Raw genomic sequence first — 19,776 nt, 5'->3', positions numbered from 1 at the left:
TTTTGTTCGCAGAAAAAGCCGCGCATTTATTTACTAACTAAAATGCAGTCTATCCGCGCACGTAAATGCGTTCAGTAAACTAGACAACGTCATGCAGTGTTCCGCGATTTCAAAAAAAGCCTTCGTATTCTTTCAGTGAAGAAAAGCACCTAGAAAAACAAAAGACATTATCTGTTCGATTAATCCGTGTACGTACCTTGTAGTCCTGCGTTCGTATTGGCGTAATCCAGGCTACACCGCGTGGAGGTTCGAACGCTGAGTAGCCCAAAAATGTTTGAGAGCGAGCCGTAGCATCATAGGCTCAAACCACGACGGTGCGGCCTAGGATCGAGAACGGCTCTCCCACACCGTCCCCCCGACCTCGTTGCACCGCGACCCATGGGGCCATAGTCCTTCGCTTGAGAGGAAGCGGGACTACCGGGTTGAGGGAAGGCGCCGAACGCGAGTCCACACATAATCAGAGGTCAACTAGTACGTGCTTTGATTTTGGTCTGGGAAGTCAGGTCATCTTAGGCTATAGGTCACTAAGCCGAGTGAGAAACAGCCACGAGACACTGGGCCCCCCACACGTTTCTTTGGCGGGAAAGTGAACTGATCTGAGCCTGACGCCAACTCGGTATAACGCGGACGCCAGACTTCGCGACCCAAGCCATCCAACGGACCTTTTATGACATTCCCAGTGCCAATCGCGCGCCACGAGAAGAACTCGCGCGACGCTCATCCACTGCACCTTACAGCTTCAGCAAGGATTGGCAACCGGCTGAGCACGTTTGATGTTGACATGACCATGGCTTTCCCAACGCCGACGACTTCCAGGGTTCCGCCCTTTAGGCTTTCCCCACCTAGCCAGAACTGAAGCTGTGCGCCGCGTGCAGCCGCTTTTATACGAAAGCTGATGCAATCGTTATGCAATATCCGTTGATGACGGCATTGTCTTGAATTCACCGGGGCAACAAGTCGCTGGTTCGTCGAGAAAATTCGCGCCAATTTTTCACGTGTTCTTTACGGTGACGTACCGTGGTCGAAATTGGCGCCTGAACAATGGCGGCTCCTCGTGGTCCTTCGTTTTCTTTCCATTATCGATGTTCGTTTGCTCTCTTTTCACATCGACACGTATGTTTTGATCAAATGTTTATCGTGCATTCGTCCGAGTGCCCGTATCAAGGCGTATTTCCGCGACTCGTTCTTATGGAGAAGACGGACATTCTCGACCGGCGCGTACGACTCGAAGACATCTAGGCGACGCTCGTCAACGCGGTAGCGAAACGAATCGACGCAAAAAGACGCCGCACTCACGTCTGCGATCGATCCCCGCATCGAAACGGTAAAACCTCATAACGAAACCACCCCGAAGCGAAACAGACAAGCGCTTGGGGCCAATCGCGCGTGCATTCGACGAAGAAACTCGCGAAACTCGCTCATAGCAACCCGATTAGCCTAAGCCCCCTCCCCCCCCCCCCCCCCCCCCGCCATGGATTTCTATTAGGCGAAGCTCATCGACGAATCGATTGTTTTTGCTATAATCGCCGAAGCTGAAGAAGCCGTGAAAAGCGAGCCGAATGTGCTCGAACTCGACGCACCAGTGACGGTACAACATACGTAGATATAAGACTTCCTATAGGGGTACCGTACCTTAGAACCTTAATGCTAGTCCTATTATACATGTGGGCGGATGGAGGATTATATTTCAATTTATTTATTTTTAGATTTGTGGTGACGTTCACGGCCAATTTTTAGATCTGATTAAATTGTTTCGTACCGCCGGCGGCGGTCTCCTGCACGACACACCGAAAACGCCGTCCCAAACGCGCCGTCTTCCCAATCCGGTCTCAAAGCGAGCCGCGAAACAACTCGACGTTTCTCTTCCTCGGCGACTACGTCGATCGCAGTCCCAATTCGTTCGCCTGCATGATCGTTTATGGCGTGTTTTGATTGTCTACCTATTGCTTGTCTCGCTACGTCATTGGGATATGGCTCTGTTTGCATGGTGGAATAAGTGAGTGCACGTATTAGAATTCCTACTATGTCTATTTATTATTTTTTCTTGTAGGTCCTCATTTGCATTCTGTTGACGATATTCGAGCGCTGGATCGATTTGGGGAGCCTCCTCTTACCGGCTTGTTCTGCGATCTGCTCTGGTTGGATCCTTTTAATGAGGAAGTTACGGAAACTTTTAATGATAAAGACTATCAGGAAGTAAGTCGTTATATGAAATTCTTTTGTAATTATTAATTAAATCGGTTTTCTGGCTATAGTTTCTTGAGCTTGATTTTTTGCCAAATCCGCCGCGCGGCTGTTCCTACTTGTACGGCTACGAAGCCTTGCGAGTATTCTTAGGCGAAAATTCTCTAACGGGCATCATAAGAGCTCACCAGTGCATTGAAAATGTAAGAGACTCGCACTGGGGGAGAAGTCTAGCTGAGTCTCTTTTTTTCATAGGGCGTCGGCTATCATTTCGCCGCAACGCGCAAGAAAAAATTCCCTTTTCCTCTCGTCACAACCGTCTTTTCAGCTCCCAACTATTGCGCAATGTACGACAACGTGGGCAGCCGTCGTACGACTTACAAAGGACGACATGCAGGTAGATAATCCTAAACTCCTAATATCTAATACGAATTCAACGTTGGTTTTCAAGGTCAAACGATTCTCCTCCGCCGACGAGAAAGATCGACGAGAAATCCTCGCTTCGGCTATACCAGTGATGCTTAGAGAGACGAGGTCCTCGCCGCTCTGCCGCGGGAACCGTCGGAACGATTCATGTCTGTTCATTTGGAACGAAAGCGGCGTCGAAGTAGCGCCAAATTTCAGTCTGCCGTGGCGAGAGACGCGTCCAGCGACGTTCACCCGGGCTGGCAGACTCTTCGACGTTGGCAAAAAGTCGTTGGGTAGGTTGGAAAATGTGTCTTTCTTGTATTATTATTTGGAGTCTTGTTTCAGTCGGTTTGGCGTGCATGCTGAAGCAGACATCGCGTTCGCGACTCGCAGCCACTGCGAGGGACGTGGAAACGAGTCCTGTTATTCCAGAAGATGAAGTCGTCGCGGATGACGATGCAGTTGAGCCGGCTCGTCGACGGCGCAGCGGCGTCGTGAGTAAGGACACGGAAGGCCGAAGTTGAAGAGTTTATGGCGGCTATGAAACAGACAAAACAGTCTACGTTGCGACGGTACGTCATTCGGCAGTTGATCTTATTTTGCTAGGACTACGTTTTTCTACTAGGAGTCTGTCTGAAAATTTGAATGCGGATGATGTACGGCAGATGCAGTTGGTTTTTGATGCCATTGACGTGAATCGTGATGGGTTCGTGTCTACCAGTGAGTTGCGTCAATTCGCTAGCGATGTTGGGTAAGATAATTAGACTTATTTTGCTTTTTGTGCGTACGTTGTTCTTGTAGAGAGTACTGTGACGCAGATAGTCGGGTTGCTGAAAGGATTTCCGGAATCGATACCGGTTAGCTACTGTGTGTTTAGCGAACCCTTATGCGCAGAGGCAAGTGTGCTCAGACTTTACCTATAGACGATCGTCTTATACAGTCTCTAGCTTCGTGCGATGCGAGGGTTGATCCCATTGACGGGAGTGCGATTGTCAATGTTTTCGACGTCGCTCTCGGTCCCAGTCGCGTTGCTATCAAGTCAAATTCTCAACGACAAGTGAACGTATTATAAGAGAAGTCTCAACGAAGTACTCTTCTCTTTGGGCGGAGTATATCTATGAGAGGAACGACGGCCAAGCGGTGAATCTGGATCACTTCGGCCAGCCAGCCAGCCAATAAAGTGTCTCCCCAATCACGACAGGTAAAGAAACCTTTAGGACGTACGTGTCATTGAATGTTGCTTCTCAGATACAAATTTAGAGATGATATTTCACTTCACTCTCTTGTGGCTTGAGAAGAGTTTTTGAAAGATTTTTTTGTGTTTATAAAGATGATTTTTTATAGTTGTAGTAGCCATGAGCATGAGAAGGGTCCTGAGCATGACCCTCCCATTAGATTTTAAAAACTGCTCCGGGACGCTTGGCAAGAGGTCTCGCGCGCACGTGTCGAAACGCGTTGTAAACGTAAAACACGTAGACGACATAATAATTTTATTAAATAAAAGCCGGAAGTAAACCGGAAGTACGAAAAAATTTGCACAGAGGTCTTTTGTCTTTTCCTGTGTCCACCCTCGGGTGGATGGGGGTCAACCTCGCTACTCCCCCCTCGGAGTTTGAGCCTGTTTAGTCTCCCGGCTCGGACGCCTGGGACCGACAGCACTCGGATGTGAGTGCTGCCGGCCTGAATCCAGGGGGACCGCTATTGTAACCCACCGCGTCTTGCCCAAGTGGGGTGGCAGTTTATCACTCATGCCACTGGAGTAGGGGATGGAATCCCCTGCGTTCAAGCCACGTTTCACCTCTCTGGCTTAAGAGTTGAGCCGGTTTTGTTTAGTCACCTCGGGGCCCAGAGGTGAATGACGACATCGAAATGCTTCACGAATGTGCCTACAAAGGAAAAAAGACGGATGAAAAGAGAGCACCAATAAATACCTGGTGCATCTATTTTCAACAGTTCCATGGTTGCGGTCAGTTTCTCTTTAGCAAAGAAAGCAAAGAAAGCAAAATTCTAGTGTTGGAGAGGGGAGAGGAGAGGCCAAAGAATTAATTATGGAGGCCAAAATGGCAGGGGAGATAAAATTACAGTATTGCTTACATTGTCTAGGCATGCAATGACGTCCATGATACAAATTCAATGGAAATCGTGTTCTTTCCCAGTGATAATTCTTCCATGAAGACGACGGCGTGGCGCAAGTCTTTGTAGGAGCCGACTGCTATATGACCAGAGTTTGACACGGTCGTGGAGAAGATTAGCTTCAAGCAGTTTTTTTGCGATCGACTTCGGTAGATAATGACTGCGGCAGCGTCGCCTGTATGAGTCATACGGCGGCGGGGCACCACCATGCTGCTTATCAAGTGCGTGTGACGCTTCTTCAAAGCGAGACGACGCGTGAGATATAACCTGCTACCACAGGACCTTACTTGTCTCTTGTCTCTCTCGCACTCCCCCATCGGGCGTAGATGACGGAGACAACGACGTTGACTGCAATGCAAGGCGATCGACGGTAGAGAAGGGAAACCGTATCGCGACGAATGCACGTTCGAACCCCTTTGGACGTTCGAACACGTTCGAACGTTCGATCGCGGCGCGCTCGAATCGCATTCTCACCGTTGTTCCGTTCACTGTTCCGTGTTTTTGAAGAAGTCAAAGAAGATTCGTGAAGCTGGGAGTGAGGCCCGGATAACGAAAGCGGCAGAGTGGCACATTCAAAACATACAGCAGGCTTCTACTCTTAAACCACCGTCTCGGCACGTTCTTTCTCTCTTTCAAGAGGCTGAGGCTTCTGTTGGCTCATTAACGCCTGTAACGTATCATAAATAATTGCCGCAAACAGCCCAAAAAGAAACCTACTCTTGTCGCGTTTCCGTCTCTTTGTATTTCGTGTATGATATTGTCTTGTATAGCCTCCATAGGCCACGGTATATCAGCAGCCTGAGTAGGCACACCGCCGCCGTCACGTGCGCAGCGATTTGCCTCCAACCGAGCCTGCCATTTTGATTCTTGATTTAGCATGAATTAATACCAACGCCACTACGAGGATAGCAAGAAGGAAAACAGCTCCGGAAATGGAGCCAGCAATGACTTCCCGTGAGGACTTGCCTAAAAATAAATAAAACGTATAGCAATATAGTGATAAATACGCGTATTCTGATTACTATTGTCATTCAAAGATTTTGATGTAAAAGGCACACGACTAGAATGAACTAAATCATACTTTTAGAGACAACAGCATGAATATCCGTAGGGACTTACCGTTGTTGGGTAATTTTGCAAAACTGCTTGCGTCACTCGGTCTTGCACTTGTTGACATAGGACTCGTTAACGTAGGACTCGTTGACGTAGAACCTGGAGGACTCAGAGTCATTGCTGGAGTCGTATTTTTTGCACTGCTACTGCTGTCTTTGCTGCCACTATCACCAATAGACTTTGTAGTAGGGTCACCGTCATCTGTCATTAATTATTAAATTAGAAAAAATTTATTATAACAATCTAAGACTTACGTGATGAAGGTGAAGATGAAGAGAACGCTGCAGTAGCGGTTTGATTGACAACGATCAAACGAAAAATATTGTAAGTGAAACGAAAACCGTCCATATAAACGATGATAGATAGAGGACCGTTCATCGTAGCGTCAACTCTAATGGGGGTCAATAGCACGTCTTTTGTCCCATAAACACCATCAACTGGTGTTGGCTGGAACTTCCATTTTGAAAGTACATCAGGTTGAGCCGTCCTCCCTGGAAATCTATTCGAACTTGAGGACGAAATAAAGAATTTTCCTTTCCTGTAGTGTAACAAAACCATCTCCAATGGCTTCAACTATCGGAGCAGAGTCTAAAACAATTACGTCATTGATGCTATATATACATATCTGTATGATGACAGTTCTCCGTACCGTACACGATCAAACGAGCCGACTCGCTTTCTTTTTCGCCGTCCGGCTGACATGTAATGACTGTGTTATTGTCGCTGCTCAACGCCGGCTTGAACTCAAGGTAGAAGTGAGTCGAAGACCCCGGCCTTATTTTCACACTCGACGAGAAACGTTTGTCAGCAGCGACGTCGATGTGACGACCATCTTTCTTCCAGGAGACGCTCAAGTTTGGATAAACGCCTTGCTTGTAGCACGACGCGACGGTGCTGCTGTAGCTACTGACGGCACGGAAAGTTTGTACCTTGACGACGCCGTTGGCGGCTGCATCACGTGAAAGCGTGACGACATGCATCTATTAGCTAAACCGCACATTTCACCTGCTGTAGCGACTTGAAGTTGCAGTAGGCTGAGTAGTAGCAGAAAGCTGACACCACTGAAGGCCTTGCACTTTCGGGGTTCTTTTGAATCGCAAAGGCTGGAACAAAGCTCTTCTATAGTCTGGTATGCAGTACACGTATGGTATGTGCACGGGGGGTATGGATGACGCAGAGGTCAAACAAACCGCGCCAACCATATCGAAAGATAAACAAAGCATGCTTTTCCTTCCTCAAGGCTCTCTCGGTTCAGCGTGTACTCGCAGGTACTCTTGTACAGTTTGAGTGGTATCAAGTCGCATAATATCGATTGTACCCAACGCTTCAGGTAAACTCATGCACCACGTGGGACCCACCCTTTTCTCACGGCGTGAAAATAAAGGCTGGGCCTCCTACAAGTAATACCTCATCTTTTTTCGACACCCACGGCTATCTCAGACAGTTCCTCCGAGCTGAGTTTCCTTCTGTCCGTAGGGAGTGAGTGTTGAGACTGCGCAGTTACTGCCTAAGTAGCCTCGGTTCCAGACCCTCTCTCCCCCGGATGTTACCGATCTGAGGATCGGTAACATCCGGGGGAGCGAGGTCCAAAGAGGGTGGGAGGACTTAATTGGTGGGTCACCGTGGGTACAGAGTATTCCGCGAGATCTAAATCTATTTTAATTTCCTACTACTACTGTAGTAGTATCCTGAAACTATTACCTAGGTTTCGGACTACAGTTATTGGCAGACGTAACTAAACCAACCGCAGTACCTCTGAGTCATATGCAACAAACCATACAAACTTTTAATACTAGAGTCATACTTGGGTTTCGCTTGCAGTCGAAGATTCTGATAGGGAAGATCTGACCCGAAGTATTTGTACCGTTCCATTTGGCTCACGTGGATGATAAAGAGCCCAACGCTGTCGTCTATAAACCAACATAATAATTAGAGCAGCTGTAGTCAAGATACAAACTGTAAAACCAGAAACGGCAACGACAATGACAATGTCCGAATCTGAGAAACCTTCTTTTTCTTTTTCTAAAACATATGACTGATAGCTAGTATCCGTTTCCATACAGTAGTTTTATTGCCTGTTGGTTCTGACGACGAACTTGGTGTTGCAACGACAATAAAACTATTCGCAGATACTTGAAGAATAGCCGATTCTTCAGACGATCCGTGGCGATTGGCAGCTGTAACGTAGAACTCAAAATCTCTCAAGTCAGATAAGTTGATAGGTATAGGCACAGTGGCAGAGACTTGGGAGCTGTGTACCAGCATTATATGCCAAAAGGCGTCTCCTTTTTGTCGATAGTGCAATGTATACCCCTTTATGGCACTATTCCCATTGAAGGGAACAGTCCAATTGACGTACATTCTAATAGAATTGGCATTGATAGTTATGTTAGCCTTCAAGAGCTTTGGCGGGGATGGGGGTCCTGGATAAACTTGTCTTAGTTTCATTTCATATTTCAAGCGTTCTCTATACCTTCTACGGTTAATCGCAGAAACTTAGACGTTCCACCTACGCTATTGTAGACAGAGCAAGTGTAGTTGCTCGTATCGCTCGTCTGGACGCTCGAGATCGATAGAACTTTTCCGTCTAACCTGATTTCATACCGACTGCTTCCCAACTCTGAAACGAGCATATCATTTTTCTTCCACTCTATTCGTGGCGTGGGAAGTCCAGATGCATTGCAGTAAAAGTTCACATCATCGCCTTCGATAGCGGTTCCGTTTACCGAACCACGAAGAACGGCAGTGGCAGCATCTGCAAAAAATGCCACAAACTAATAAGACGTTCTTTTAGGTGACCAGCTTTATATACGCACAGTAGACTACCAGAGAGGGTGTACCCGTCGCCGTATAATGTTGATTGTAGTTGACAGCAGTACAAACGTATTGCCCAGCGTGCACTCGAGATACTCGATTTATCGTCAGGTTCGTCTTCTCTTGGTTCAAACTATAGCCCGGTTTATAACTGACGTTAACTCCATTAAACGTCCAACTCATTTTGGTGAAGTATTGACATGGACAACCGAGAGTGACTGACTCACCTTCCGTTGCGACAGTGAGCGGCTTATAAGAAATTTCCGGGTTCACTAAAAGCAAAGTCAGTCTCATTTATAGAGATTCTACTAGACGGTCTTCACCTAATACATCAAGATAGAAGAAGTCGCTCTCTTCTATTCCGCTAACCATAGCGACACATTGATACATTCCGGAATCTGTTTTCACCAAAGACAGGATGTCAAGAGATGACAGTTTTTGTGTTGATACGTAGCGAGGGTTCGTTAGATTGAGCACCGTATTGTCTTTTTCCCAGCGAATTATAGTACCAGAACCGGTCACAGAGCATAAAAATGTGGCATTTTGACCAGGCGTGGGCAAAGGATTCGATGTCAAAGCTAGCCGCACCGTTGCTCCTACGTGTAAATAGTGGCGTGAGCAACAATAGGGGAGAAGGCGGGCAACGCTATTGCTTTGTAAAAACGGGAGACTCATCGACGTGACTGTGCGTCTGCGTACAAAAGCACCTTTGGGGACTCTTTTGTGTACTTTGCGGTCAACGCCTGCTTGTGGCTATATACTACTGTGCAGTAACTAAAATCAAACCTCCGAGTCTTTGCACTGCCACGTAGATCATGAGAAGCAGGATGTAGTCCATAGTGTCATGCAGTCAGCTGGAAACAGTAGTACTGCTACAGGAAGTAAGCCGTTTCCGCTACTATACGCGGCGGGCCCGCTCCTTGAAGGTCGGAAATCAGTTCCTGCAACCTGCGATACCTCGGTCAAAAACGAGCTGGTAAGTAAAAGGTTCTCACGCTCTGTAAAACTGTCCAGAAAATACCAGTGGAACAGCGGGGCAATCGATTCAGGTGAATGTGCGCAGGCGCGCTTAATATTGTTTGGAGCAAATTGAATTAGCTAAACGAGTAATGAAATTAGGTAAATTGAAAAAGATTAAACTTACTATCATAAGATTCCTCGTCTCTTTGCGTAAAACCGTTTCTACTGATAAAAATCCCTTGCAACCGTAAAAGAATGCTGCCTAAATTTCTGAGCGCTAGGCGTAAAAATCTCCAAAATGATAAGTGATGTCGTGTACTTGAGTTTCAAGCCGTTCACAATTATCTAATCAAAAATACTTAATTGACATATTGCATAAGTTGAATACTAATACCTTTTTTGTCACACTTGGTACTGCTACGGATAACAAGACGACCGCTGTCGCTTTTTCACTAAGAAAATGAGAGCCAATGTAGTCAAGACAGAACCGATTGATTCAGAGAGACCGTCCACGCATAGATCCTATATTCTTCACGACTTGACATTGCCTTTTGGTGGTAGAGATAACGTTGGTGCGTATGGACGTTCGTAGACGCTTGAAAAAACGTTTGAAAGCTTAGATGCTTCGAGCAGCAGTGTCCTGATGACGTGAAATTCTAAACCTAGTGAGTCTACTTCATCCACTGCGATAATGTCAATAGCCTTGACGTTTCTGTCTCCCTTACCAGCGCCATTGACCAACGCGCGTCTTCTTTTAGCCGGTTTGCGAGTTCTAACCTACGGAGACAACGACTTTGACTTGCGAGGCGATCGACGGTGGCTTACCGCAGCACAATAGTTTGGCTAGACATTGGCGGGACGCCGTGTACACGACAGAAGGAGAAAGCGTCTATGCTCCGTGCTTTGTTGATGAGGATCGAATATCACGTGACACAATGGCAGATAAATATATCTCCTCTACACATAAATACATGTAGTACGAGACGGTACGAGACAGCGTACTGTATACGTCCGAATTGACTTACACAAAAAATCAAAGGGGTCTTTCAATCCCAATATGCAGCTCTTGTTATTTAGCGAAATATAAACTGATCCTAACTTAGAGAGTAGTTTGTTTAGTTCCTAGGAAACTGACGATTTCATCAAACGAGGGCCTCTCTAAAGGATTGAACCTGACGCAGTTACTCAGAAGAGATGTGTAATCTCGCGGAGCCTCGACTTTTCCCTTTGGGAGTGGACATCCCTCTTTCGTGCGTGAGTGAATTGCTTCGTTCGGCATTCCTTATAGAAAAAACCTGTAAAAAACAATAACCTGATGCCTACGTACGTATACCTTCGTACGGACGCTCTCGTTCTTTAATTTCCCATAGTAGAATTCCGTAACTGAAGACGTCTGATTTCTTGGCGATTTCTCTCTTTTCTTTGCCATCCTCGGCGCCGTACGTGACCACCTGATATCGTTCCGGTGCGATGTACGTAACAGTGCCTCCAGGAGTCTGGCCCTCTTGGCGGTACTGAGTCACAGAGCTAACGTTGGTCATTTTTGCAAGACCAAAATCGCAAATCTATATATGAAAAATACATAATACTATTGGTTAGCCGCGTTGACCTACTTTGCATATATATATCGTTCTTCCTCCTCGCGTTTTCTTGTTCACAAGGACGTTGTTTGACTTGAGGTCGAGATGAATGACGGTTGGTTCGTTCTTGTGCAGATGAGACATTCCCAGAGCGATTTGATTGGCAATGTCGAGGCGATTGTCCCACAGCTCTATGCTGCGATCATCAGTGGAGGTTAAGACTTGAAATAAGTCACCACCACCGATGTACTCCATGACTAATGCGTAGAATCCAGGAGAAGCGCTGATGCCAATAAGACTGAGAATATGAGGATGCGGCTTAATTCTCAATAAAATTCTAGCCTCTTTGTCTAACAGCGTCGATTGCCTGCACAGATAAAACAGCCCATGTGTACAAATAAAATCAGTTTAGCATTACATATAAACTTACTGTGGTAATATTCGTCTCTTCAGAAAAACTTTGATTGCTACAACGTCGCTGCTTTTCCTTAGTCTTGCGCGATAGACTTCGCCACTGCAGCCGCTGCCGAGAAAATCACGTTCTTCGTCGTACACAATTTCACTCTGACTGATTCGACGTAGCGGAACTATTCTATTATCCGTGAGCGGATCGAGTGTCGGTTCCTAAGCGATCGTTGCTTTCTTGAATAATTTCTGCAAACAGCCCTAGAAGAAACTTACTATTGCCACGGTTGTTTCATCGCGTTCATTGATCACGCGGCTATTTGGTTCCAACTGCTCCGAGTCTGTCACGCTGTTCTCCTCACACTGCTCCGGGTCGGCCGCGCTATTCTCCTCGCACTGCGTCAAACCCGAGTCCGTGCTGATATGACTTGGAGCTGCGGGCAGTCTCCTTGGAGAAGTTTCTACAATGCCTTCCGGATCATCTCTACTAATAGGCGTTTTGTTTCTTAATTTATAAATTAAGACCAACACCGCTACGAGGATAGCAAGAAGGACGCCAACTAAGCCAGCAATGACTGCCCATGACGTGCCTAAAAATAAATAAAACGTAAGCGATGAACGTGCGTATCTCATTACTGTTGTCATGCAAAGATTCTGATGCAAAAGGCACAAGACTAGAATTATCTAAATCATACGCACTTGTTGACGTAGGACTCGTTGACATAGGACTTGTTGATGTAGGACTTGGAGGAATCGGAGTAATTGCCGGAGTTGTATTTTTTGCACTACTGCCTCTGCTGCTGCTGTCACTATCGCCAATAGACTCTGTAGTAGGGTCACCGTCATCTGTCACTAATTATTAGATTAGCAAAATTTTATTATAACAACTTACATGATGAAGGTGAAGATGGCGGCGGAGAAAACGCTGCAGTAGCCGTTTGATTGACAACGATCAAACGAAAAATATCGTAAATGAAGCGAAGACCGTCCATAAAAGCAATAATAGATAGACGACCATTCATCTTCACGTCAACCCTAATGGGGGACAATAGCACGTCTTTTGTCCCATAAACACCATCAACTGATGTTTGCTGGAACGCCTTTCCATTTTGAGAGACAATCAGGTAGAGCTGTCCTCCCTGGAAATCTATTTGAACTTGAGGATGAAATAATGATCTTTCCTGTAGTGTAACAACGCCATCTCCAATGGCTTTAACTATTGGAGCGGAGTCTAAAACAATTGCGTCATTGATGCTACATGTATATCTATGATGACAGTCTCCGTACCGAACACGATCAAACGAGCCGACTCGCTTTCTTTTTCGCCGTCCAGCTGACATGTAATGACGGTGTTGTTGTCGCTGCTCAACGCCGGGTTGAAGTCAAGGTAGAAGTGAGTCGACGGCCCCGATTTTATTCTCACACTCGACGAGAAACGATTGTCAGCGACGTCGTCGATGTGACGACCATCCTTCTTCCAGGAGACCTTCAGATTTGGGTGATCGCCTTGCGTGTAGCACGATGCGACGGTGCTGTTGTAGCCACTGACGGCACGGAAAGTTCGGATCTTGATCTTGACGAGGCCGTCGGCTCCTTTTACGGCTACGGTAGATACATCACGTGAACGCATGACGACATGCGCATCTATGTATAACGAAACCGCGAATTTTCACCTGCTTTGGCGACCTGAAGGTGCACTACTAGTAGTATCAGAAAACAGATGCCATTTAGATCTTTCAAAAGGCTGCAACAAAGATTTTGTACAGTAATCCCGGCCGGGCAGTGCATGACACTAGCAAAGCGGGGGACTAAAAAACCGCAACCACCGAGTTGCACAGTTCTTCTCTCGATCGGTTCAGATAATGACGGTATACAGACATGATATATATGCATGAAACTTATCATACCGGGGAAGTAACTTGAACGCGAAGTCGATCGGCATGCACTTACTGTGCGTGGACCCCTCCTCTTTAGGTTCTCACTGCGTGAAACTGGGCCTCTTAGTAATACTGTACCTCTGGTGGCTCTGAGTCATCTTTTTTCTAACACCAATCTTAGGAAGCGTACAACTGACGTACGTCGTGGCGACTGCGAAATAGCTACGTAATAGCGTCCCGTATAATATGAACTCTTGCGCAATGGAACGGAGTCATATCTCGGTCCTTCTCCCTTTTCCCGTATGACGGTAAGAGAGTCAACCCAGGCCTAAGGGTTACAGGGAAGACTCTGTTATTAATTAGAAGATCTGGCCTGCATAGTGCCATTACGATATAGACCCAAAATTATTTTAATTTTTAGAAAACAACCGTACAAACTTTGAATACCAGAGTCATACTTGGGTTTCGCTTGCAATCGAAGGCTGCGAAGACTGTGATAAGGAAGATCTGACCCGAAGCATTTGTACCGTCCCGTTTGGCTCGTGCGGATAAAGAGCCCAACGCTTTCGTCTATAAACCAACATAATTAGAGCAGCTGTAGTCAAGATAGAAATTGCAAAACCAGAAACAGCAACGGCAATAACACTTGACTCCGAGAGACCGTCGTCTTCCATATCTAAACGTGGACGGCTATATTAGGTAATCGTATACTTCATTCAGTAAATTTTATTGCCTGTTGGTTCTGACGACGAACTTGGTGGTGCAAAGTCAAGAAAACTATTCGCAGATACTTGAAGAATGGCCGATTCTTCAGACGATCCGTGTAGATTCGCAGCCGTGACGTAGAACTCAAAATCTCTCGAGTCAGATAAGTTGATAGGCACAGTGGCAGAGACTTGGGAGCTGTGTACCAGCATTACATGCCAAAAGGCGTGTCCTTTTTGGCGATAGTACAATGTATACCCTTTTATGGCACTATTCCCGTTGAAGGGAACAGTCCAATGGACATACATGCTAATAGAGTTGGCATTGATGATAGTTATGTTAGCCTTCAAGAGCTTCGGCGAGAAGGGCGGTCCTTGATAAAATTGCCTTAGTTTCACTTTATATTTCAAGTGTTATGTGTTATCTATACCTTCTACGGTTAATCGGAGAAACTTAGATGTTCCGCCTATGCTATTGTTGACAAAGCAAGTGTAGTTGCTCGTATCGCTCGTCTGGACGCTTGAGATCGATAGAACTTTTCCGTCTAACCTGATTTCATACCGACTGCTTCCCAACTCTGAAACGAGCATCTCGTTTTTCTTCCACTCTATTTGTGGCGTGGGAAGTCCAGATGCATTGCAGTAGAAGTCCACATCGTCGCCTTCGATGACGGTTCCATTTACCGGACCGCGAAGAACGGCATCAGCGGCATCTGCAAAAAATGCCACGAACTAATAAAGCGTTCTTCTAAGTGACCAGCATATACGCACAATGGACAACCAGAGAGAGTGTACCCGTCGCCGTGTAAGGTTGATTGTGGTTGACCGCAGTACAAACGTATTGCCCGGCGTGCACCCGAGACACTCGATTGATTGTCAGATAGGTCTTCTCTCGGTTCAAACTATAGCCCGGTTTACGACTGACGTTAACTCCATTAAACGTCCAACCCATTTTGGTGAAGTATTTGCATGGACAACCGAGAGTGACTGTCTCACCTTCAGTTGCGACAGTGAATGGTTTATAAGAAATTTCAGGGTTCACTATAAAAGCAAAGTCAGTTTCATTCATAGAGATTCTAAAGGTCTTCTTCACCTAATATGTCAAGATATACGAAGTCGTTCTCTTCTATTCCATTAACCATAGCGAAACATTGATAAAATCCGGCATCTGTTTTCACCAAAGACGGGATTTTAAGAGATGACAGTTTTTGGTTTGATTCGTAGCGGACGTTCGTTAGATTGAGCACTGTGTTGTCTTTTTCCCAGCGAATTATAGTACCAGAGCCGGTCACAGAGCATGAAAATGTGGCCGTTTGACCGGGCGTGGGCAAACGACCCGACGTCAAATCTAGCTGCACCGTTGCTCCTAAAAGGTCGCGTGACCAACAACAATAGGGGTGGAGTCGTAGGGGTGGAGTCAAAGCAAAAGTGGTGACTCATCGGTCTGCTGTGCGTGCGTACATGCAGAAGCACTAACTAAGCATCATCACCTTTGGGGACTCGTTGTGTGCACTTTGTGTCAACGGCTGCCTGTGGCTATATACTACTGTGTAGTAGTCAAACCTTCGAGTCTCTGCACTGCCCAGTAGATGAGCAGCAGAATGTAGTCCAGTGTCATGCAGTGAGCTGAAAACGGTTGTACTGCTACAGGAAATAAGTCCTTGCCGCTACTATACGAGGCGGTCCCGCTGCTTGAACGTCCGAAATCAGTTCCTGCAACCTGCAATACCTCGGTCAAAAACGAGCTTGTAAAAGTGAAAAGTTCTCACGCTCTGTGAAATTGTCCAGAAAATGGACAATGGGGCATTCAATTCAAGTCGAGTGCGCAAAACAATGGAGCATTCAATTCAACTGAATGTGCCCAGGTGCGTTGTTGAAGCAAATTGAATTAGCTAAACGAGTAATGGAATTAGGTAAATGAAAACGATTAGATTTACCATCATAAGATGCCACATCTCTACGTAACAAGCAAAACATCACTTACAATCGTAAAAGAATGCTGCCTGAGCACTAGGTCCAAAGATGATTAATGCCATACTTGAGTTTCAAGCCGTTCACAATTATCTAATCAAAATACTTTAATTGAAGTATTGCACAAGTCAAATTCTACTGCTTTTTGTCACACTTGGTAGTGCTGCGGACAACAAGCCGACTGCTGTCGCTTATGCACTCAAAAAATTAGAGCCAATGTAGTGAAGACAGAAGTTTGCAAAACCGATTGACTCAGAGAGACCATCTACGCATAGATCCTACATTAGCATTCTCGCTCTTATGACTATAACATTGCCTCTTGGTGCCGCATGGAAGAAAACATCGTTCAGAAAAAACGTTAATTTGAAGGCTTAGATGCTTCGCGCAAGTTCTCACCATCCACTACAATAATGTCAATAGCCTTGACGTTTCTGTCTTCCTCACCGGTACCATTGACCAGCGAGCATCTTCTTTTTGCCGGTTGGTGAGTGCTAACCTACGAACACAACGACTTTGATCGCGCATGCGATGCGATCGACGGTGGCTTTACGCCTAATTCTGCGGCGCAATCGTTTCGATAAGCATTATCAGGACGTCGTGTACACGACAGAAGGAGAACGCGTCTGTGCTTTGACCACGGATCTGTGGAGATCCGTGCTCTGTTTGTTTGGATATCACGTGACACAATACAATAGCAGATAAATACCAGAGATCTATGTACAGTGAAGCTACGTAAAAAGTTTAGTTACACGTACCTAGGCTACTTGTAGCGGCATTATAGTGCAGTCGAAATCCTTTCAGGCTCTTTCAAAATCCCTTTGGAATTTGAAGCTTCCTGCAAATGTACTAATAAATAATTCGTGTCACAAGAAGAAGCTTGCGTACAGCTAAACGAATCTTTTCTCTTGTCTTCTCATTTTCTTTTCTAATTTCCTCTCTTGTTTTTTGATTTTCTCTCCTGACTTCTTCTCTCGTTCTCTCATTTTCTTTTTGCTGGTCATCCATCACATCGTTAGCCAAATCCTCAACAGAGAACTGCAAAGCAAAAGCGTGCAAGCCATTTACAATACAAATAAATATATTTTCGTACGCTTCCTTCGGCTCTGGTTGCCCCATTGTGCTGCCCTATAAGGATGAAGTACGATTAGAGAAAGTACAAAAATCTGAGTATTTTTACCGGTTACTCTAACTTGCATGGTTTCAGCATCCTGACTGCGATTTTGTATTCTCTCGGTTCTAGTACAGAATTTATTTCGCTTGCGGCGAATCAAAATTAGTGCCACTATTAAGAGCCCAAGAAAAACGACTCCAAAGCTTATGGAGACACCCAAAATGACTGGCAATAACTCGCCTAATAATAATAATAATAATAATACAAAAGCAACAAAAGGGCTATTCTTTTATACCGCCATTTTTATGCACAGAAGACGCTGGAGAAGATTCCATCGACGCTGTTATCGTAGTAGCAACAGTAACCGAGTTTGCTGGAGTACGCCTCGTCGTTACAAAAGCAGAACTGACCGAAGTGACTGCTGAACTTGTCATTTCTGCACTATTGCTATTTATAGATTTTGTAGAATAGTTATCTAAAGTTATACAATTATTAGACGTCTCGATATGCAAAATTTAAACTTGCATGATGGTGCCGCCGTTGATGATGGTGGTGCCGTTGTGGGTGTTGCAACAGTGCGACTGATAACAGTCAAATTAAAAATAGGATAAGAAAAGGGCAGTCCATCCAAAGAAACAAGGACAGATAAAGGGCCGCTCATGCCCTTGAGAACTTTTAGCGGTGACAATGACACATCTTTTGTTCCGTAAACACCATTGACATTCGTTTCCAAACCAAGTTGCATTTCATTCTGGTAATACATCAGGTAGAGGTTTCCTCCCGAGAAAAAGATTCGAACTCGAGGTTGAAACAAAGTCTCTTCCTCTACTGTGACATCAGCATCTCCAATGACTTCGACTACGGGAGCGGAATCTAATACGACGCAAATCGCCGTTATCATGATCGTGTATATAAGTATGATGTCAGCATCTCCTTACCGTATACGATGAAAAGAGCTGCGTCGCTTTCTTTGTAGCCCTCGGGTTGGCATGTGACGACCGTACCGTTGTCGCTGCTCAGCGGTGACTTGATCTGAAGAAAGAAGCGAGTCGAATGTGCGTCCGCTTTTGAGCTTGACGAGAAGCGAGTGTTCGTTGCGAAGTCCACAGGAAGACCATTCAGTCGCCACGTAACGGGCCGATATCCGAACGCGACGTCACTCCAGCACGAAGCGACGGTAAATTCGTCGGAACCGTTGACCGTTCGGAATGTCTGGATTTCGAATCGGTGCGCTCCTCCTACACATAGCCCATGTTCCCACCGCGCCTCATATAATCTAGGGAACGCGTGATCCTCACCGGCACTTGCAACCACCCGAAGTTGCAGCAGCAACAGCAGCAGTAGCAAGCAGTAGCTTGAGACTTTACATTGCTGTATCGAACCAACAATCGAACCAGAAAGATCACTGTGCAAGAAAAAGGACCATTAAAGACAAGTTATGATTGGCATCCGGATTTCGTTGCGGGGGAATAACATGGGAGATTATAATATATGGAAACGAGGCGCTAAACGTGTTGCTAAAGTGAACGTGTGAACTTTGAAGAACTGAGTCCCGCGCTCACCAATCGAAGCAGGTACGCAACACTACCTGCTGTGATGAGATAGCCTCAAAAATAACGTGACGCCAGACAGTACGATCAATGGTGGGGGTCCCTCTCACGCGTGGAAAGGAATTAGACAAGGCCCCTAAGTATGTAGATACCTCATTTTTTCAGTGTAACACCAACAGGCGACGTCGGTTTATGCGCAGCAAGTGTCGACCGAACTTGAAGTGATGCGTCACGCCGCCGGATACCCCTAGCGACTGCGCATTGCACGCGGTTGCGGTTTCTTGGGATGACCGTCGAAGTTCCAGTAGACGTTTAAATTTGGGTGAACGCCTAGCTTATAGCACGTCGCAACGGTGGTGTTGTAGCCATTGACGGCACGGAAAGTTCGTATCTTGACGACGCCGTTGGCGGCTACATCACGTGAACGGGTGACGACAATGCATCTAATAGCACCGCACATTTCACCTGCTGTAGCGATTTGCACTAGTAGCAGAAAGCAGACGACTTTGTACTTTCGAGGTTCTTTCGAATCGGAACAAAGAGCTCTTCAAGAATACTCTGGTATGTACAATGTATGTATGGTATGTGCACGTGAGATGACGCAAGAGGTCAAACCAAACCGCGCGAACCGCCTATTGAAAGATAAACAAAAGCATGCTTCCTTCTTCAAGGCTCTATCGGTTCAGCGTCTACTCGCAGAGGTACTCTTGTACAGTTTGAGTGGTATCACGTCGTTTATTAGACCCCACCAGACTAACTGACGCTTCAGATAAACTCATGGGGGCCCCTCCTATTTCCTCTCTCACGGTGTGAAAAAACTGGGCCTTTTACAAGTAATATTACCTCATGATCTTTTCTCGACACCCGCCCGGCCACGACAGTTCCTACAGAAGTTGCTCTCAGGACTAAGTCTTCTCCCGAACTAGGAAGTGAGCGTTGTGTACTTGAGACTGCGCAGTAGCTTTT

General features: G+C 46.0%; 4 protein-coding genes and 1 pseudogene across 15 annotated transcripts; 1 reads left to right on the top strand and 4 right to left on the bottom strand.

Annotated features, from left to right (window-relative positions):
* The first annotated feature begins 1,128 nt into the window (after positions 1–1,128).
* LOC136199476 (serine/threonine-protein phosphatase 4 catalytic subunit-like) lies at positions 1,129–4,117 on the top strand (annotated as a pseudogene).
* Positions 4,118–7,252: 3,135 nt separating this feature from the next.
* LOC136197446 (immunoglobulin superfamily DCC subclass member 3-like) lies at positions 7,253–16,314 on the bottom strand. Of its 6 annotated transcripts, none has more exons than XM_065987252.1 (13): positions 10,338–10,532; positions 10,119–10,274; positions 10,007–10,064; positions 9,797–9,957; positions 9,648–9,750; positions 9,439–9,600; positions 8,976–9,248; positions 8,655–8,924; positions 8,312–8,593; positions 7,914–8,261; positions 7,804–7,860; positions 7,643–7,748; positions 7,253–7,345 (listed from the first exon to the last, which is right to left on the bottom strand). In XM_065987252.1, the coding sequence occupies exons 6-13, from the start codon at positions 9,488–9,490 to the stop codon at positions 7,339–7,341; spliced, it is 1,395 nt and encodes a 464-aa protein (XP_065843324.1). In that variant the 5' UTR covers positions 9,491–9,600; positions 9,648–9,750; positions 9,797–9,957; positions 10,007–10,064; positions 10,119–10,274; positions 10,338–10,532; the 3' UTR covers positions 7,253–7,338. The 6 variants fall into 6 exon arrangements, with proteins under 6 accessions (XP_065843324.1, XP_065843292.1, XP_065843308.1 ...); XM_065987220.1 differs by lacking the exon at positions 7,253–7,345 and having other exon boundaries at positions 7,475–7,748; positions 10,338–10,389; positions 10,438–10,535; XM_065987236.1 differs by lacking the exon at positions 7,253–7,345 and having other exon boundaries at positions 7,475–7,748; positions 9,797–9,874; positions 9,932–9,957.
* LOC136197427 (dual specificity protein kinase shkD-like) lies at positions 10,536–13,714 on the bottom strand. Its single transcript, XM_065987188.1, has 10 exons — positions 13,613–13,714; positions 13,271–13,341; positions 12,885–13,199; positions 12,490–12,828; positions 12,297–12,443; positions 11,874–12,187; positions 11,623–11,816; positions 11,226–11,559; positions 10,946–11,177; positions 10,536–10,893 (listed from the first exon to the last, which is right to left on the bottom strand). The coding sequence occupies exons 1-10, from the start codon at positions 13,630–13,632 to the stop codon at positions 10,712–10,714; spliced, it is 2,148 nt and encodes a 715-aa protein (XP_065843260.1). The 5' UTR covers positions 13,633–13,714; the 3' UTR covers positions 10,536–10,711.
* On the bottom strand, positions 13,829–15,603 carry LOC136197614 (protein sidekick-1-like). Its single transcript, XM_065987413.1, has 6 exons — positions 15,272–15,603; positions 14,950–15,219; positions 14,610–14,891; positions 14,208–14,552; positions 14,097–14,150; positions 13,829–14,044 (listed from the first exon to the last, which is right to left on the bottom strand). The coding sequence occupies exons 1-6, from the start codon at positions 15,318–15,320 to the stop codon at positions 13,830–13,832; spliced, it is 1,215 nt and encodes a 404-aa protein (XP_065843485.1). The 5' UTR covers positions 15,321–15,603; the 3' UTR covers position 13,829.
* LOC136197558 (uncharacterized) lies at positions 15,723–19,771 on the bottom strand. 7 transcript variants are annotated; one of them, XR_010672531.1, is made up of 14 exons: positions 19,276–19,730; positions 18,963–19,221; positions 18,559–18,665; positions 18,199–18,498; positions 17,786–18,133; positions 17,556–17,735; positions 17,327–17,500; positions 17,240–17,274; positions 17,035–17,184; positions 16,905–16,984; positions 16,304–16,645; positions 16,163–16,242; positions 15,948–16,070; positions 15,723–15,898 (listed from the first exon to the last, which is right to left on the bottom strand). XR_010672531.1 is itself a non-coding variant. In XM_065987360.1 (11 exons), exons 3-11 carry the CDS (start codon positions 18,965–18,967, stop codon positions 16,925–16,927), a joined length of 1,359 nt encoding a protein of 452 aa, XP_065843432.1. In that variant the 5' UTR covers positions 18,968–19,221; positions 19,276–19,442; positions 19,654–19,748; the 3' UTR covers positions 16,774–16,924. The 7 variants fall into 7 exon arrangements, 6 of the variants coding, with proteins under 6 accessions (XP_065843432.1, XP_065843453.1, XP_065843441.1 ...); XM_065987360.1 differs by lacking the exons at positions 15,723–15,898; positions 15,948–16,070; positions 16,163–16,242; positions 16,304–16,645 and having other exon boundaries at positions 16,774–16,984; positions 19,276–19,442; positions 19,654–19,748; XM_065987381.1 differs by lacking the exons at positions 15,723–15,898; positions 15,948–16,070; positions 16,163–16,242; positions 16,304–16,645 and having other exon boundaries at positions 16,774–16,984; positions 19,276–19,332; positions 19,654–19,745.
* Positions 19,772–19,776: the final 5 nt, after the last annotated feature.

This window comes from Oscarella lobularis, chromosome 1 (genome assembly GCF_947507565.1).
Source record: "Oscarella lobularis chromosome 1, ooOscLobu1.1, whole genome shotgun sequence".
Taxonomy (NCBI): Eukaryota; Metazoa; Porifera; class Homoscleromorpha; order Homosclerophorida; family Oscarellidae; genus Oscarella; species Oscarella lobularis.
This window is presented reverse-complemented; position numbering and strand designations above follow the sequence as displayed.

Coding starts and splice junctions, on each gene's coding strand:
- LOC136197446 (XM_065987244.1), bottom strand. CDS start 9,490: ATGGACTACATCCTGCTTCTCATGATCTACGTGGCAGTGCAAAGACTC. Junction 9,249..9,438: donor GGCAGTGCAAAGACTCGGAG/GTTTGATTTTAG, acceptor ATTTACACGTAG/GAGCAACGGTGCGGCTAGCT. Junction 7,749..7,803: donor CATTGTCGTTGCCGTTTCTG/GTTTTACAGTTT, acceptor GTTGGTTTATAG/ACGACAGCGTTGGGCTCTTT.
- LOC136197427 (XM_065987188.1), bottom strand. CDS start 13,632: ATGACTCAGAGCCACCAGAG. Junction 11,817..11,873: donor ATGAAACAACCGTGGCAATA/GTAAGTTTCTTC, acceptor ACGATCGCTTAG/GAACCGACACTCGATCCGCT. Junction 11,560..11,622: donor AAGAGACGAATATTACCACA/GTAAGTTTATAT, acceptor TTATCTGTGCAG/GCAATCGACGCTGTTAGACA.
- LOC136197614 (XM_065987413.1), bottom strand. CDS start 15,320: ATGGTTAATGGAATAGAAGAGAACGACTTCGTATATCTTGACATATTA. Junction 14,892..14,949: donor ACTCTCTCTGGTTGTCCATT/GTGCGTATATGC, acceptor CATTTTTTGCAG/ATGCCGCTGATGCCGTTCTT. Junction 14,045..14,096: donor TATTGCCGTTGCTGTTTCTG/GTTTTGCAATTT, acceptor GTTGGTTTATAG/ACGAAAGCGTTGGGCTCTTT.
- LOC136197558 (XM_065987389.1), bottom strand. Junction 17,501..17,555: donor TTCTGTGCATAAAAATGGCG/GTATAAAAGAAT, acceptor TATTATTATTAG/GCGAGTTATTGCCAGTCATT. Junction 17,275..17,326: donor CATGCAAGTTAGAGTAACCG/GTAAAAATACTC, acceptor TCATCCTTATAG/GGCAGCACAATGGGGCAACC.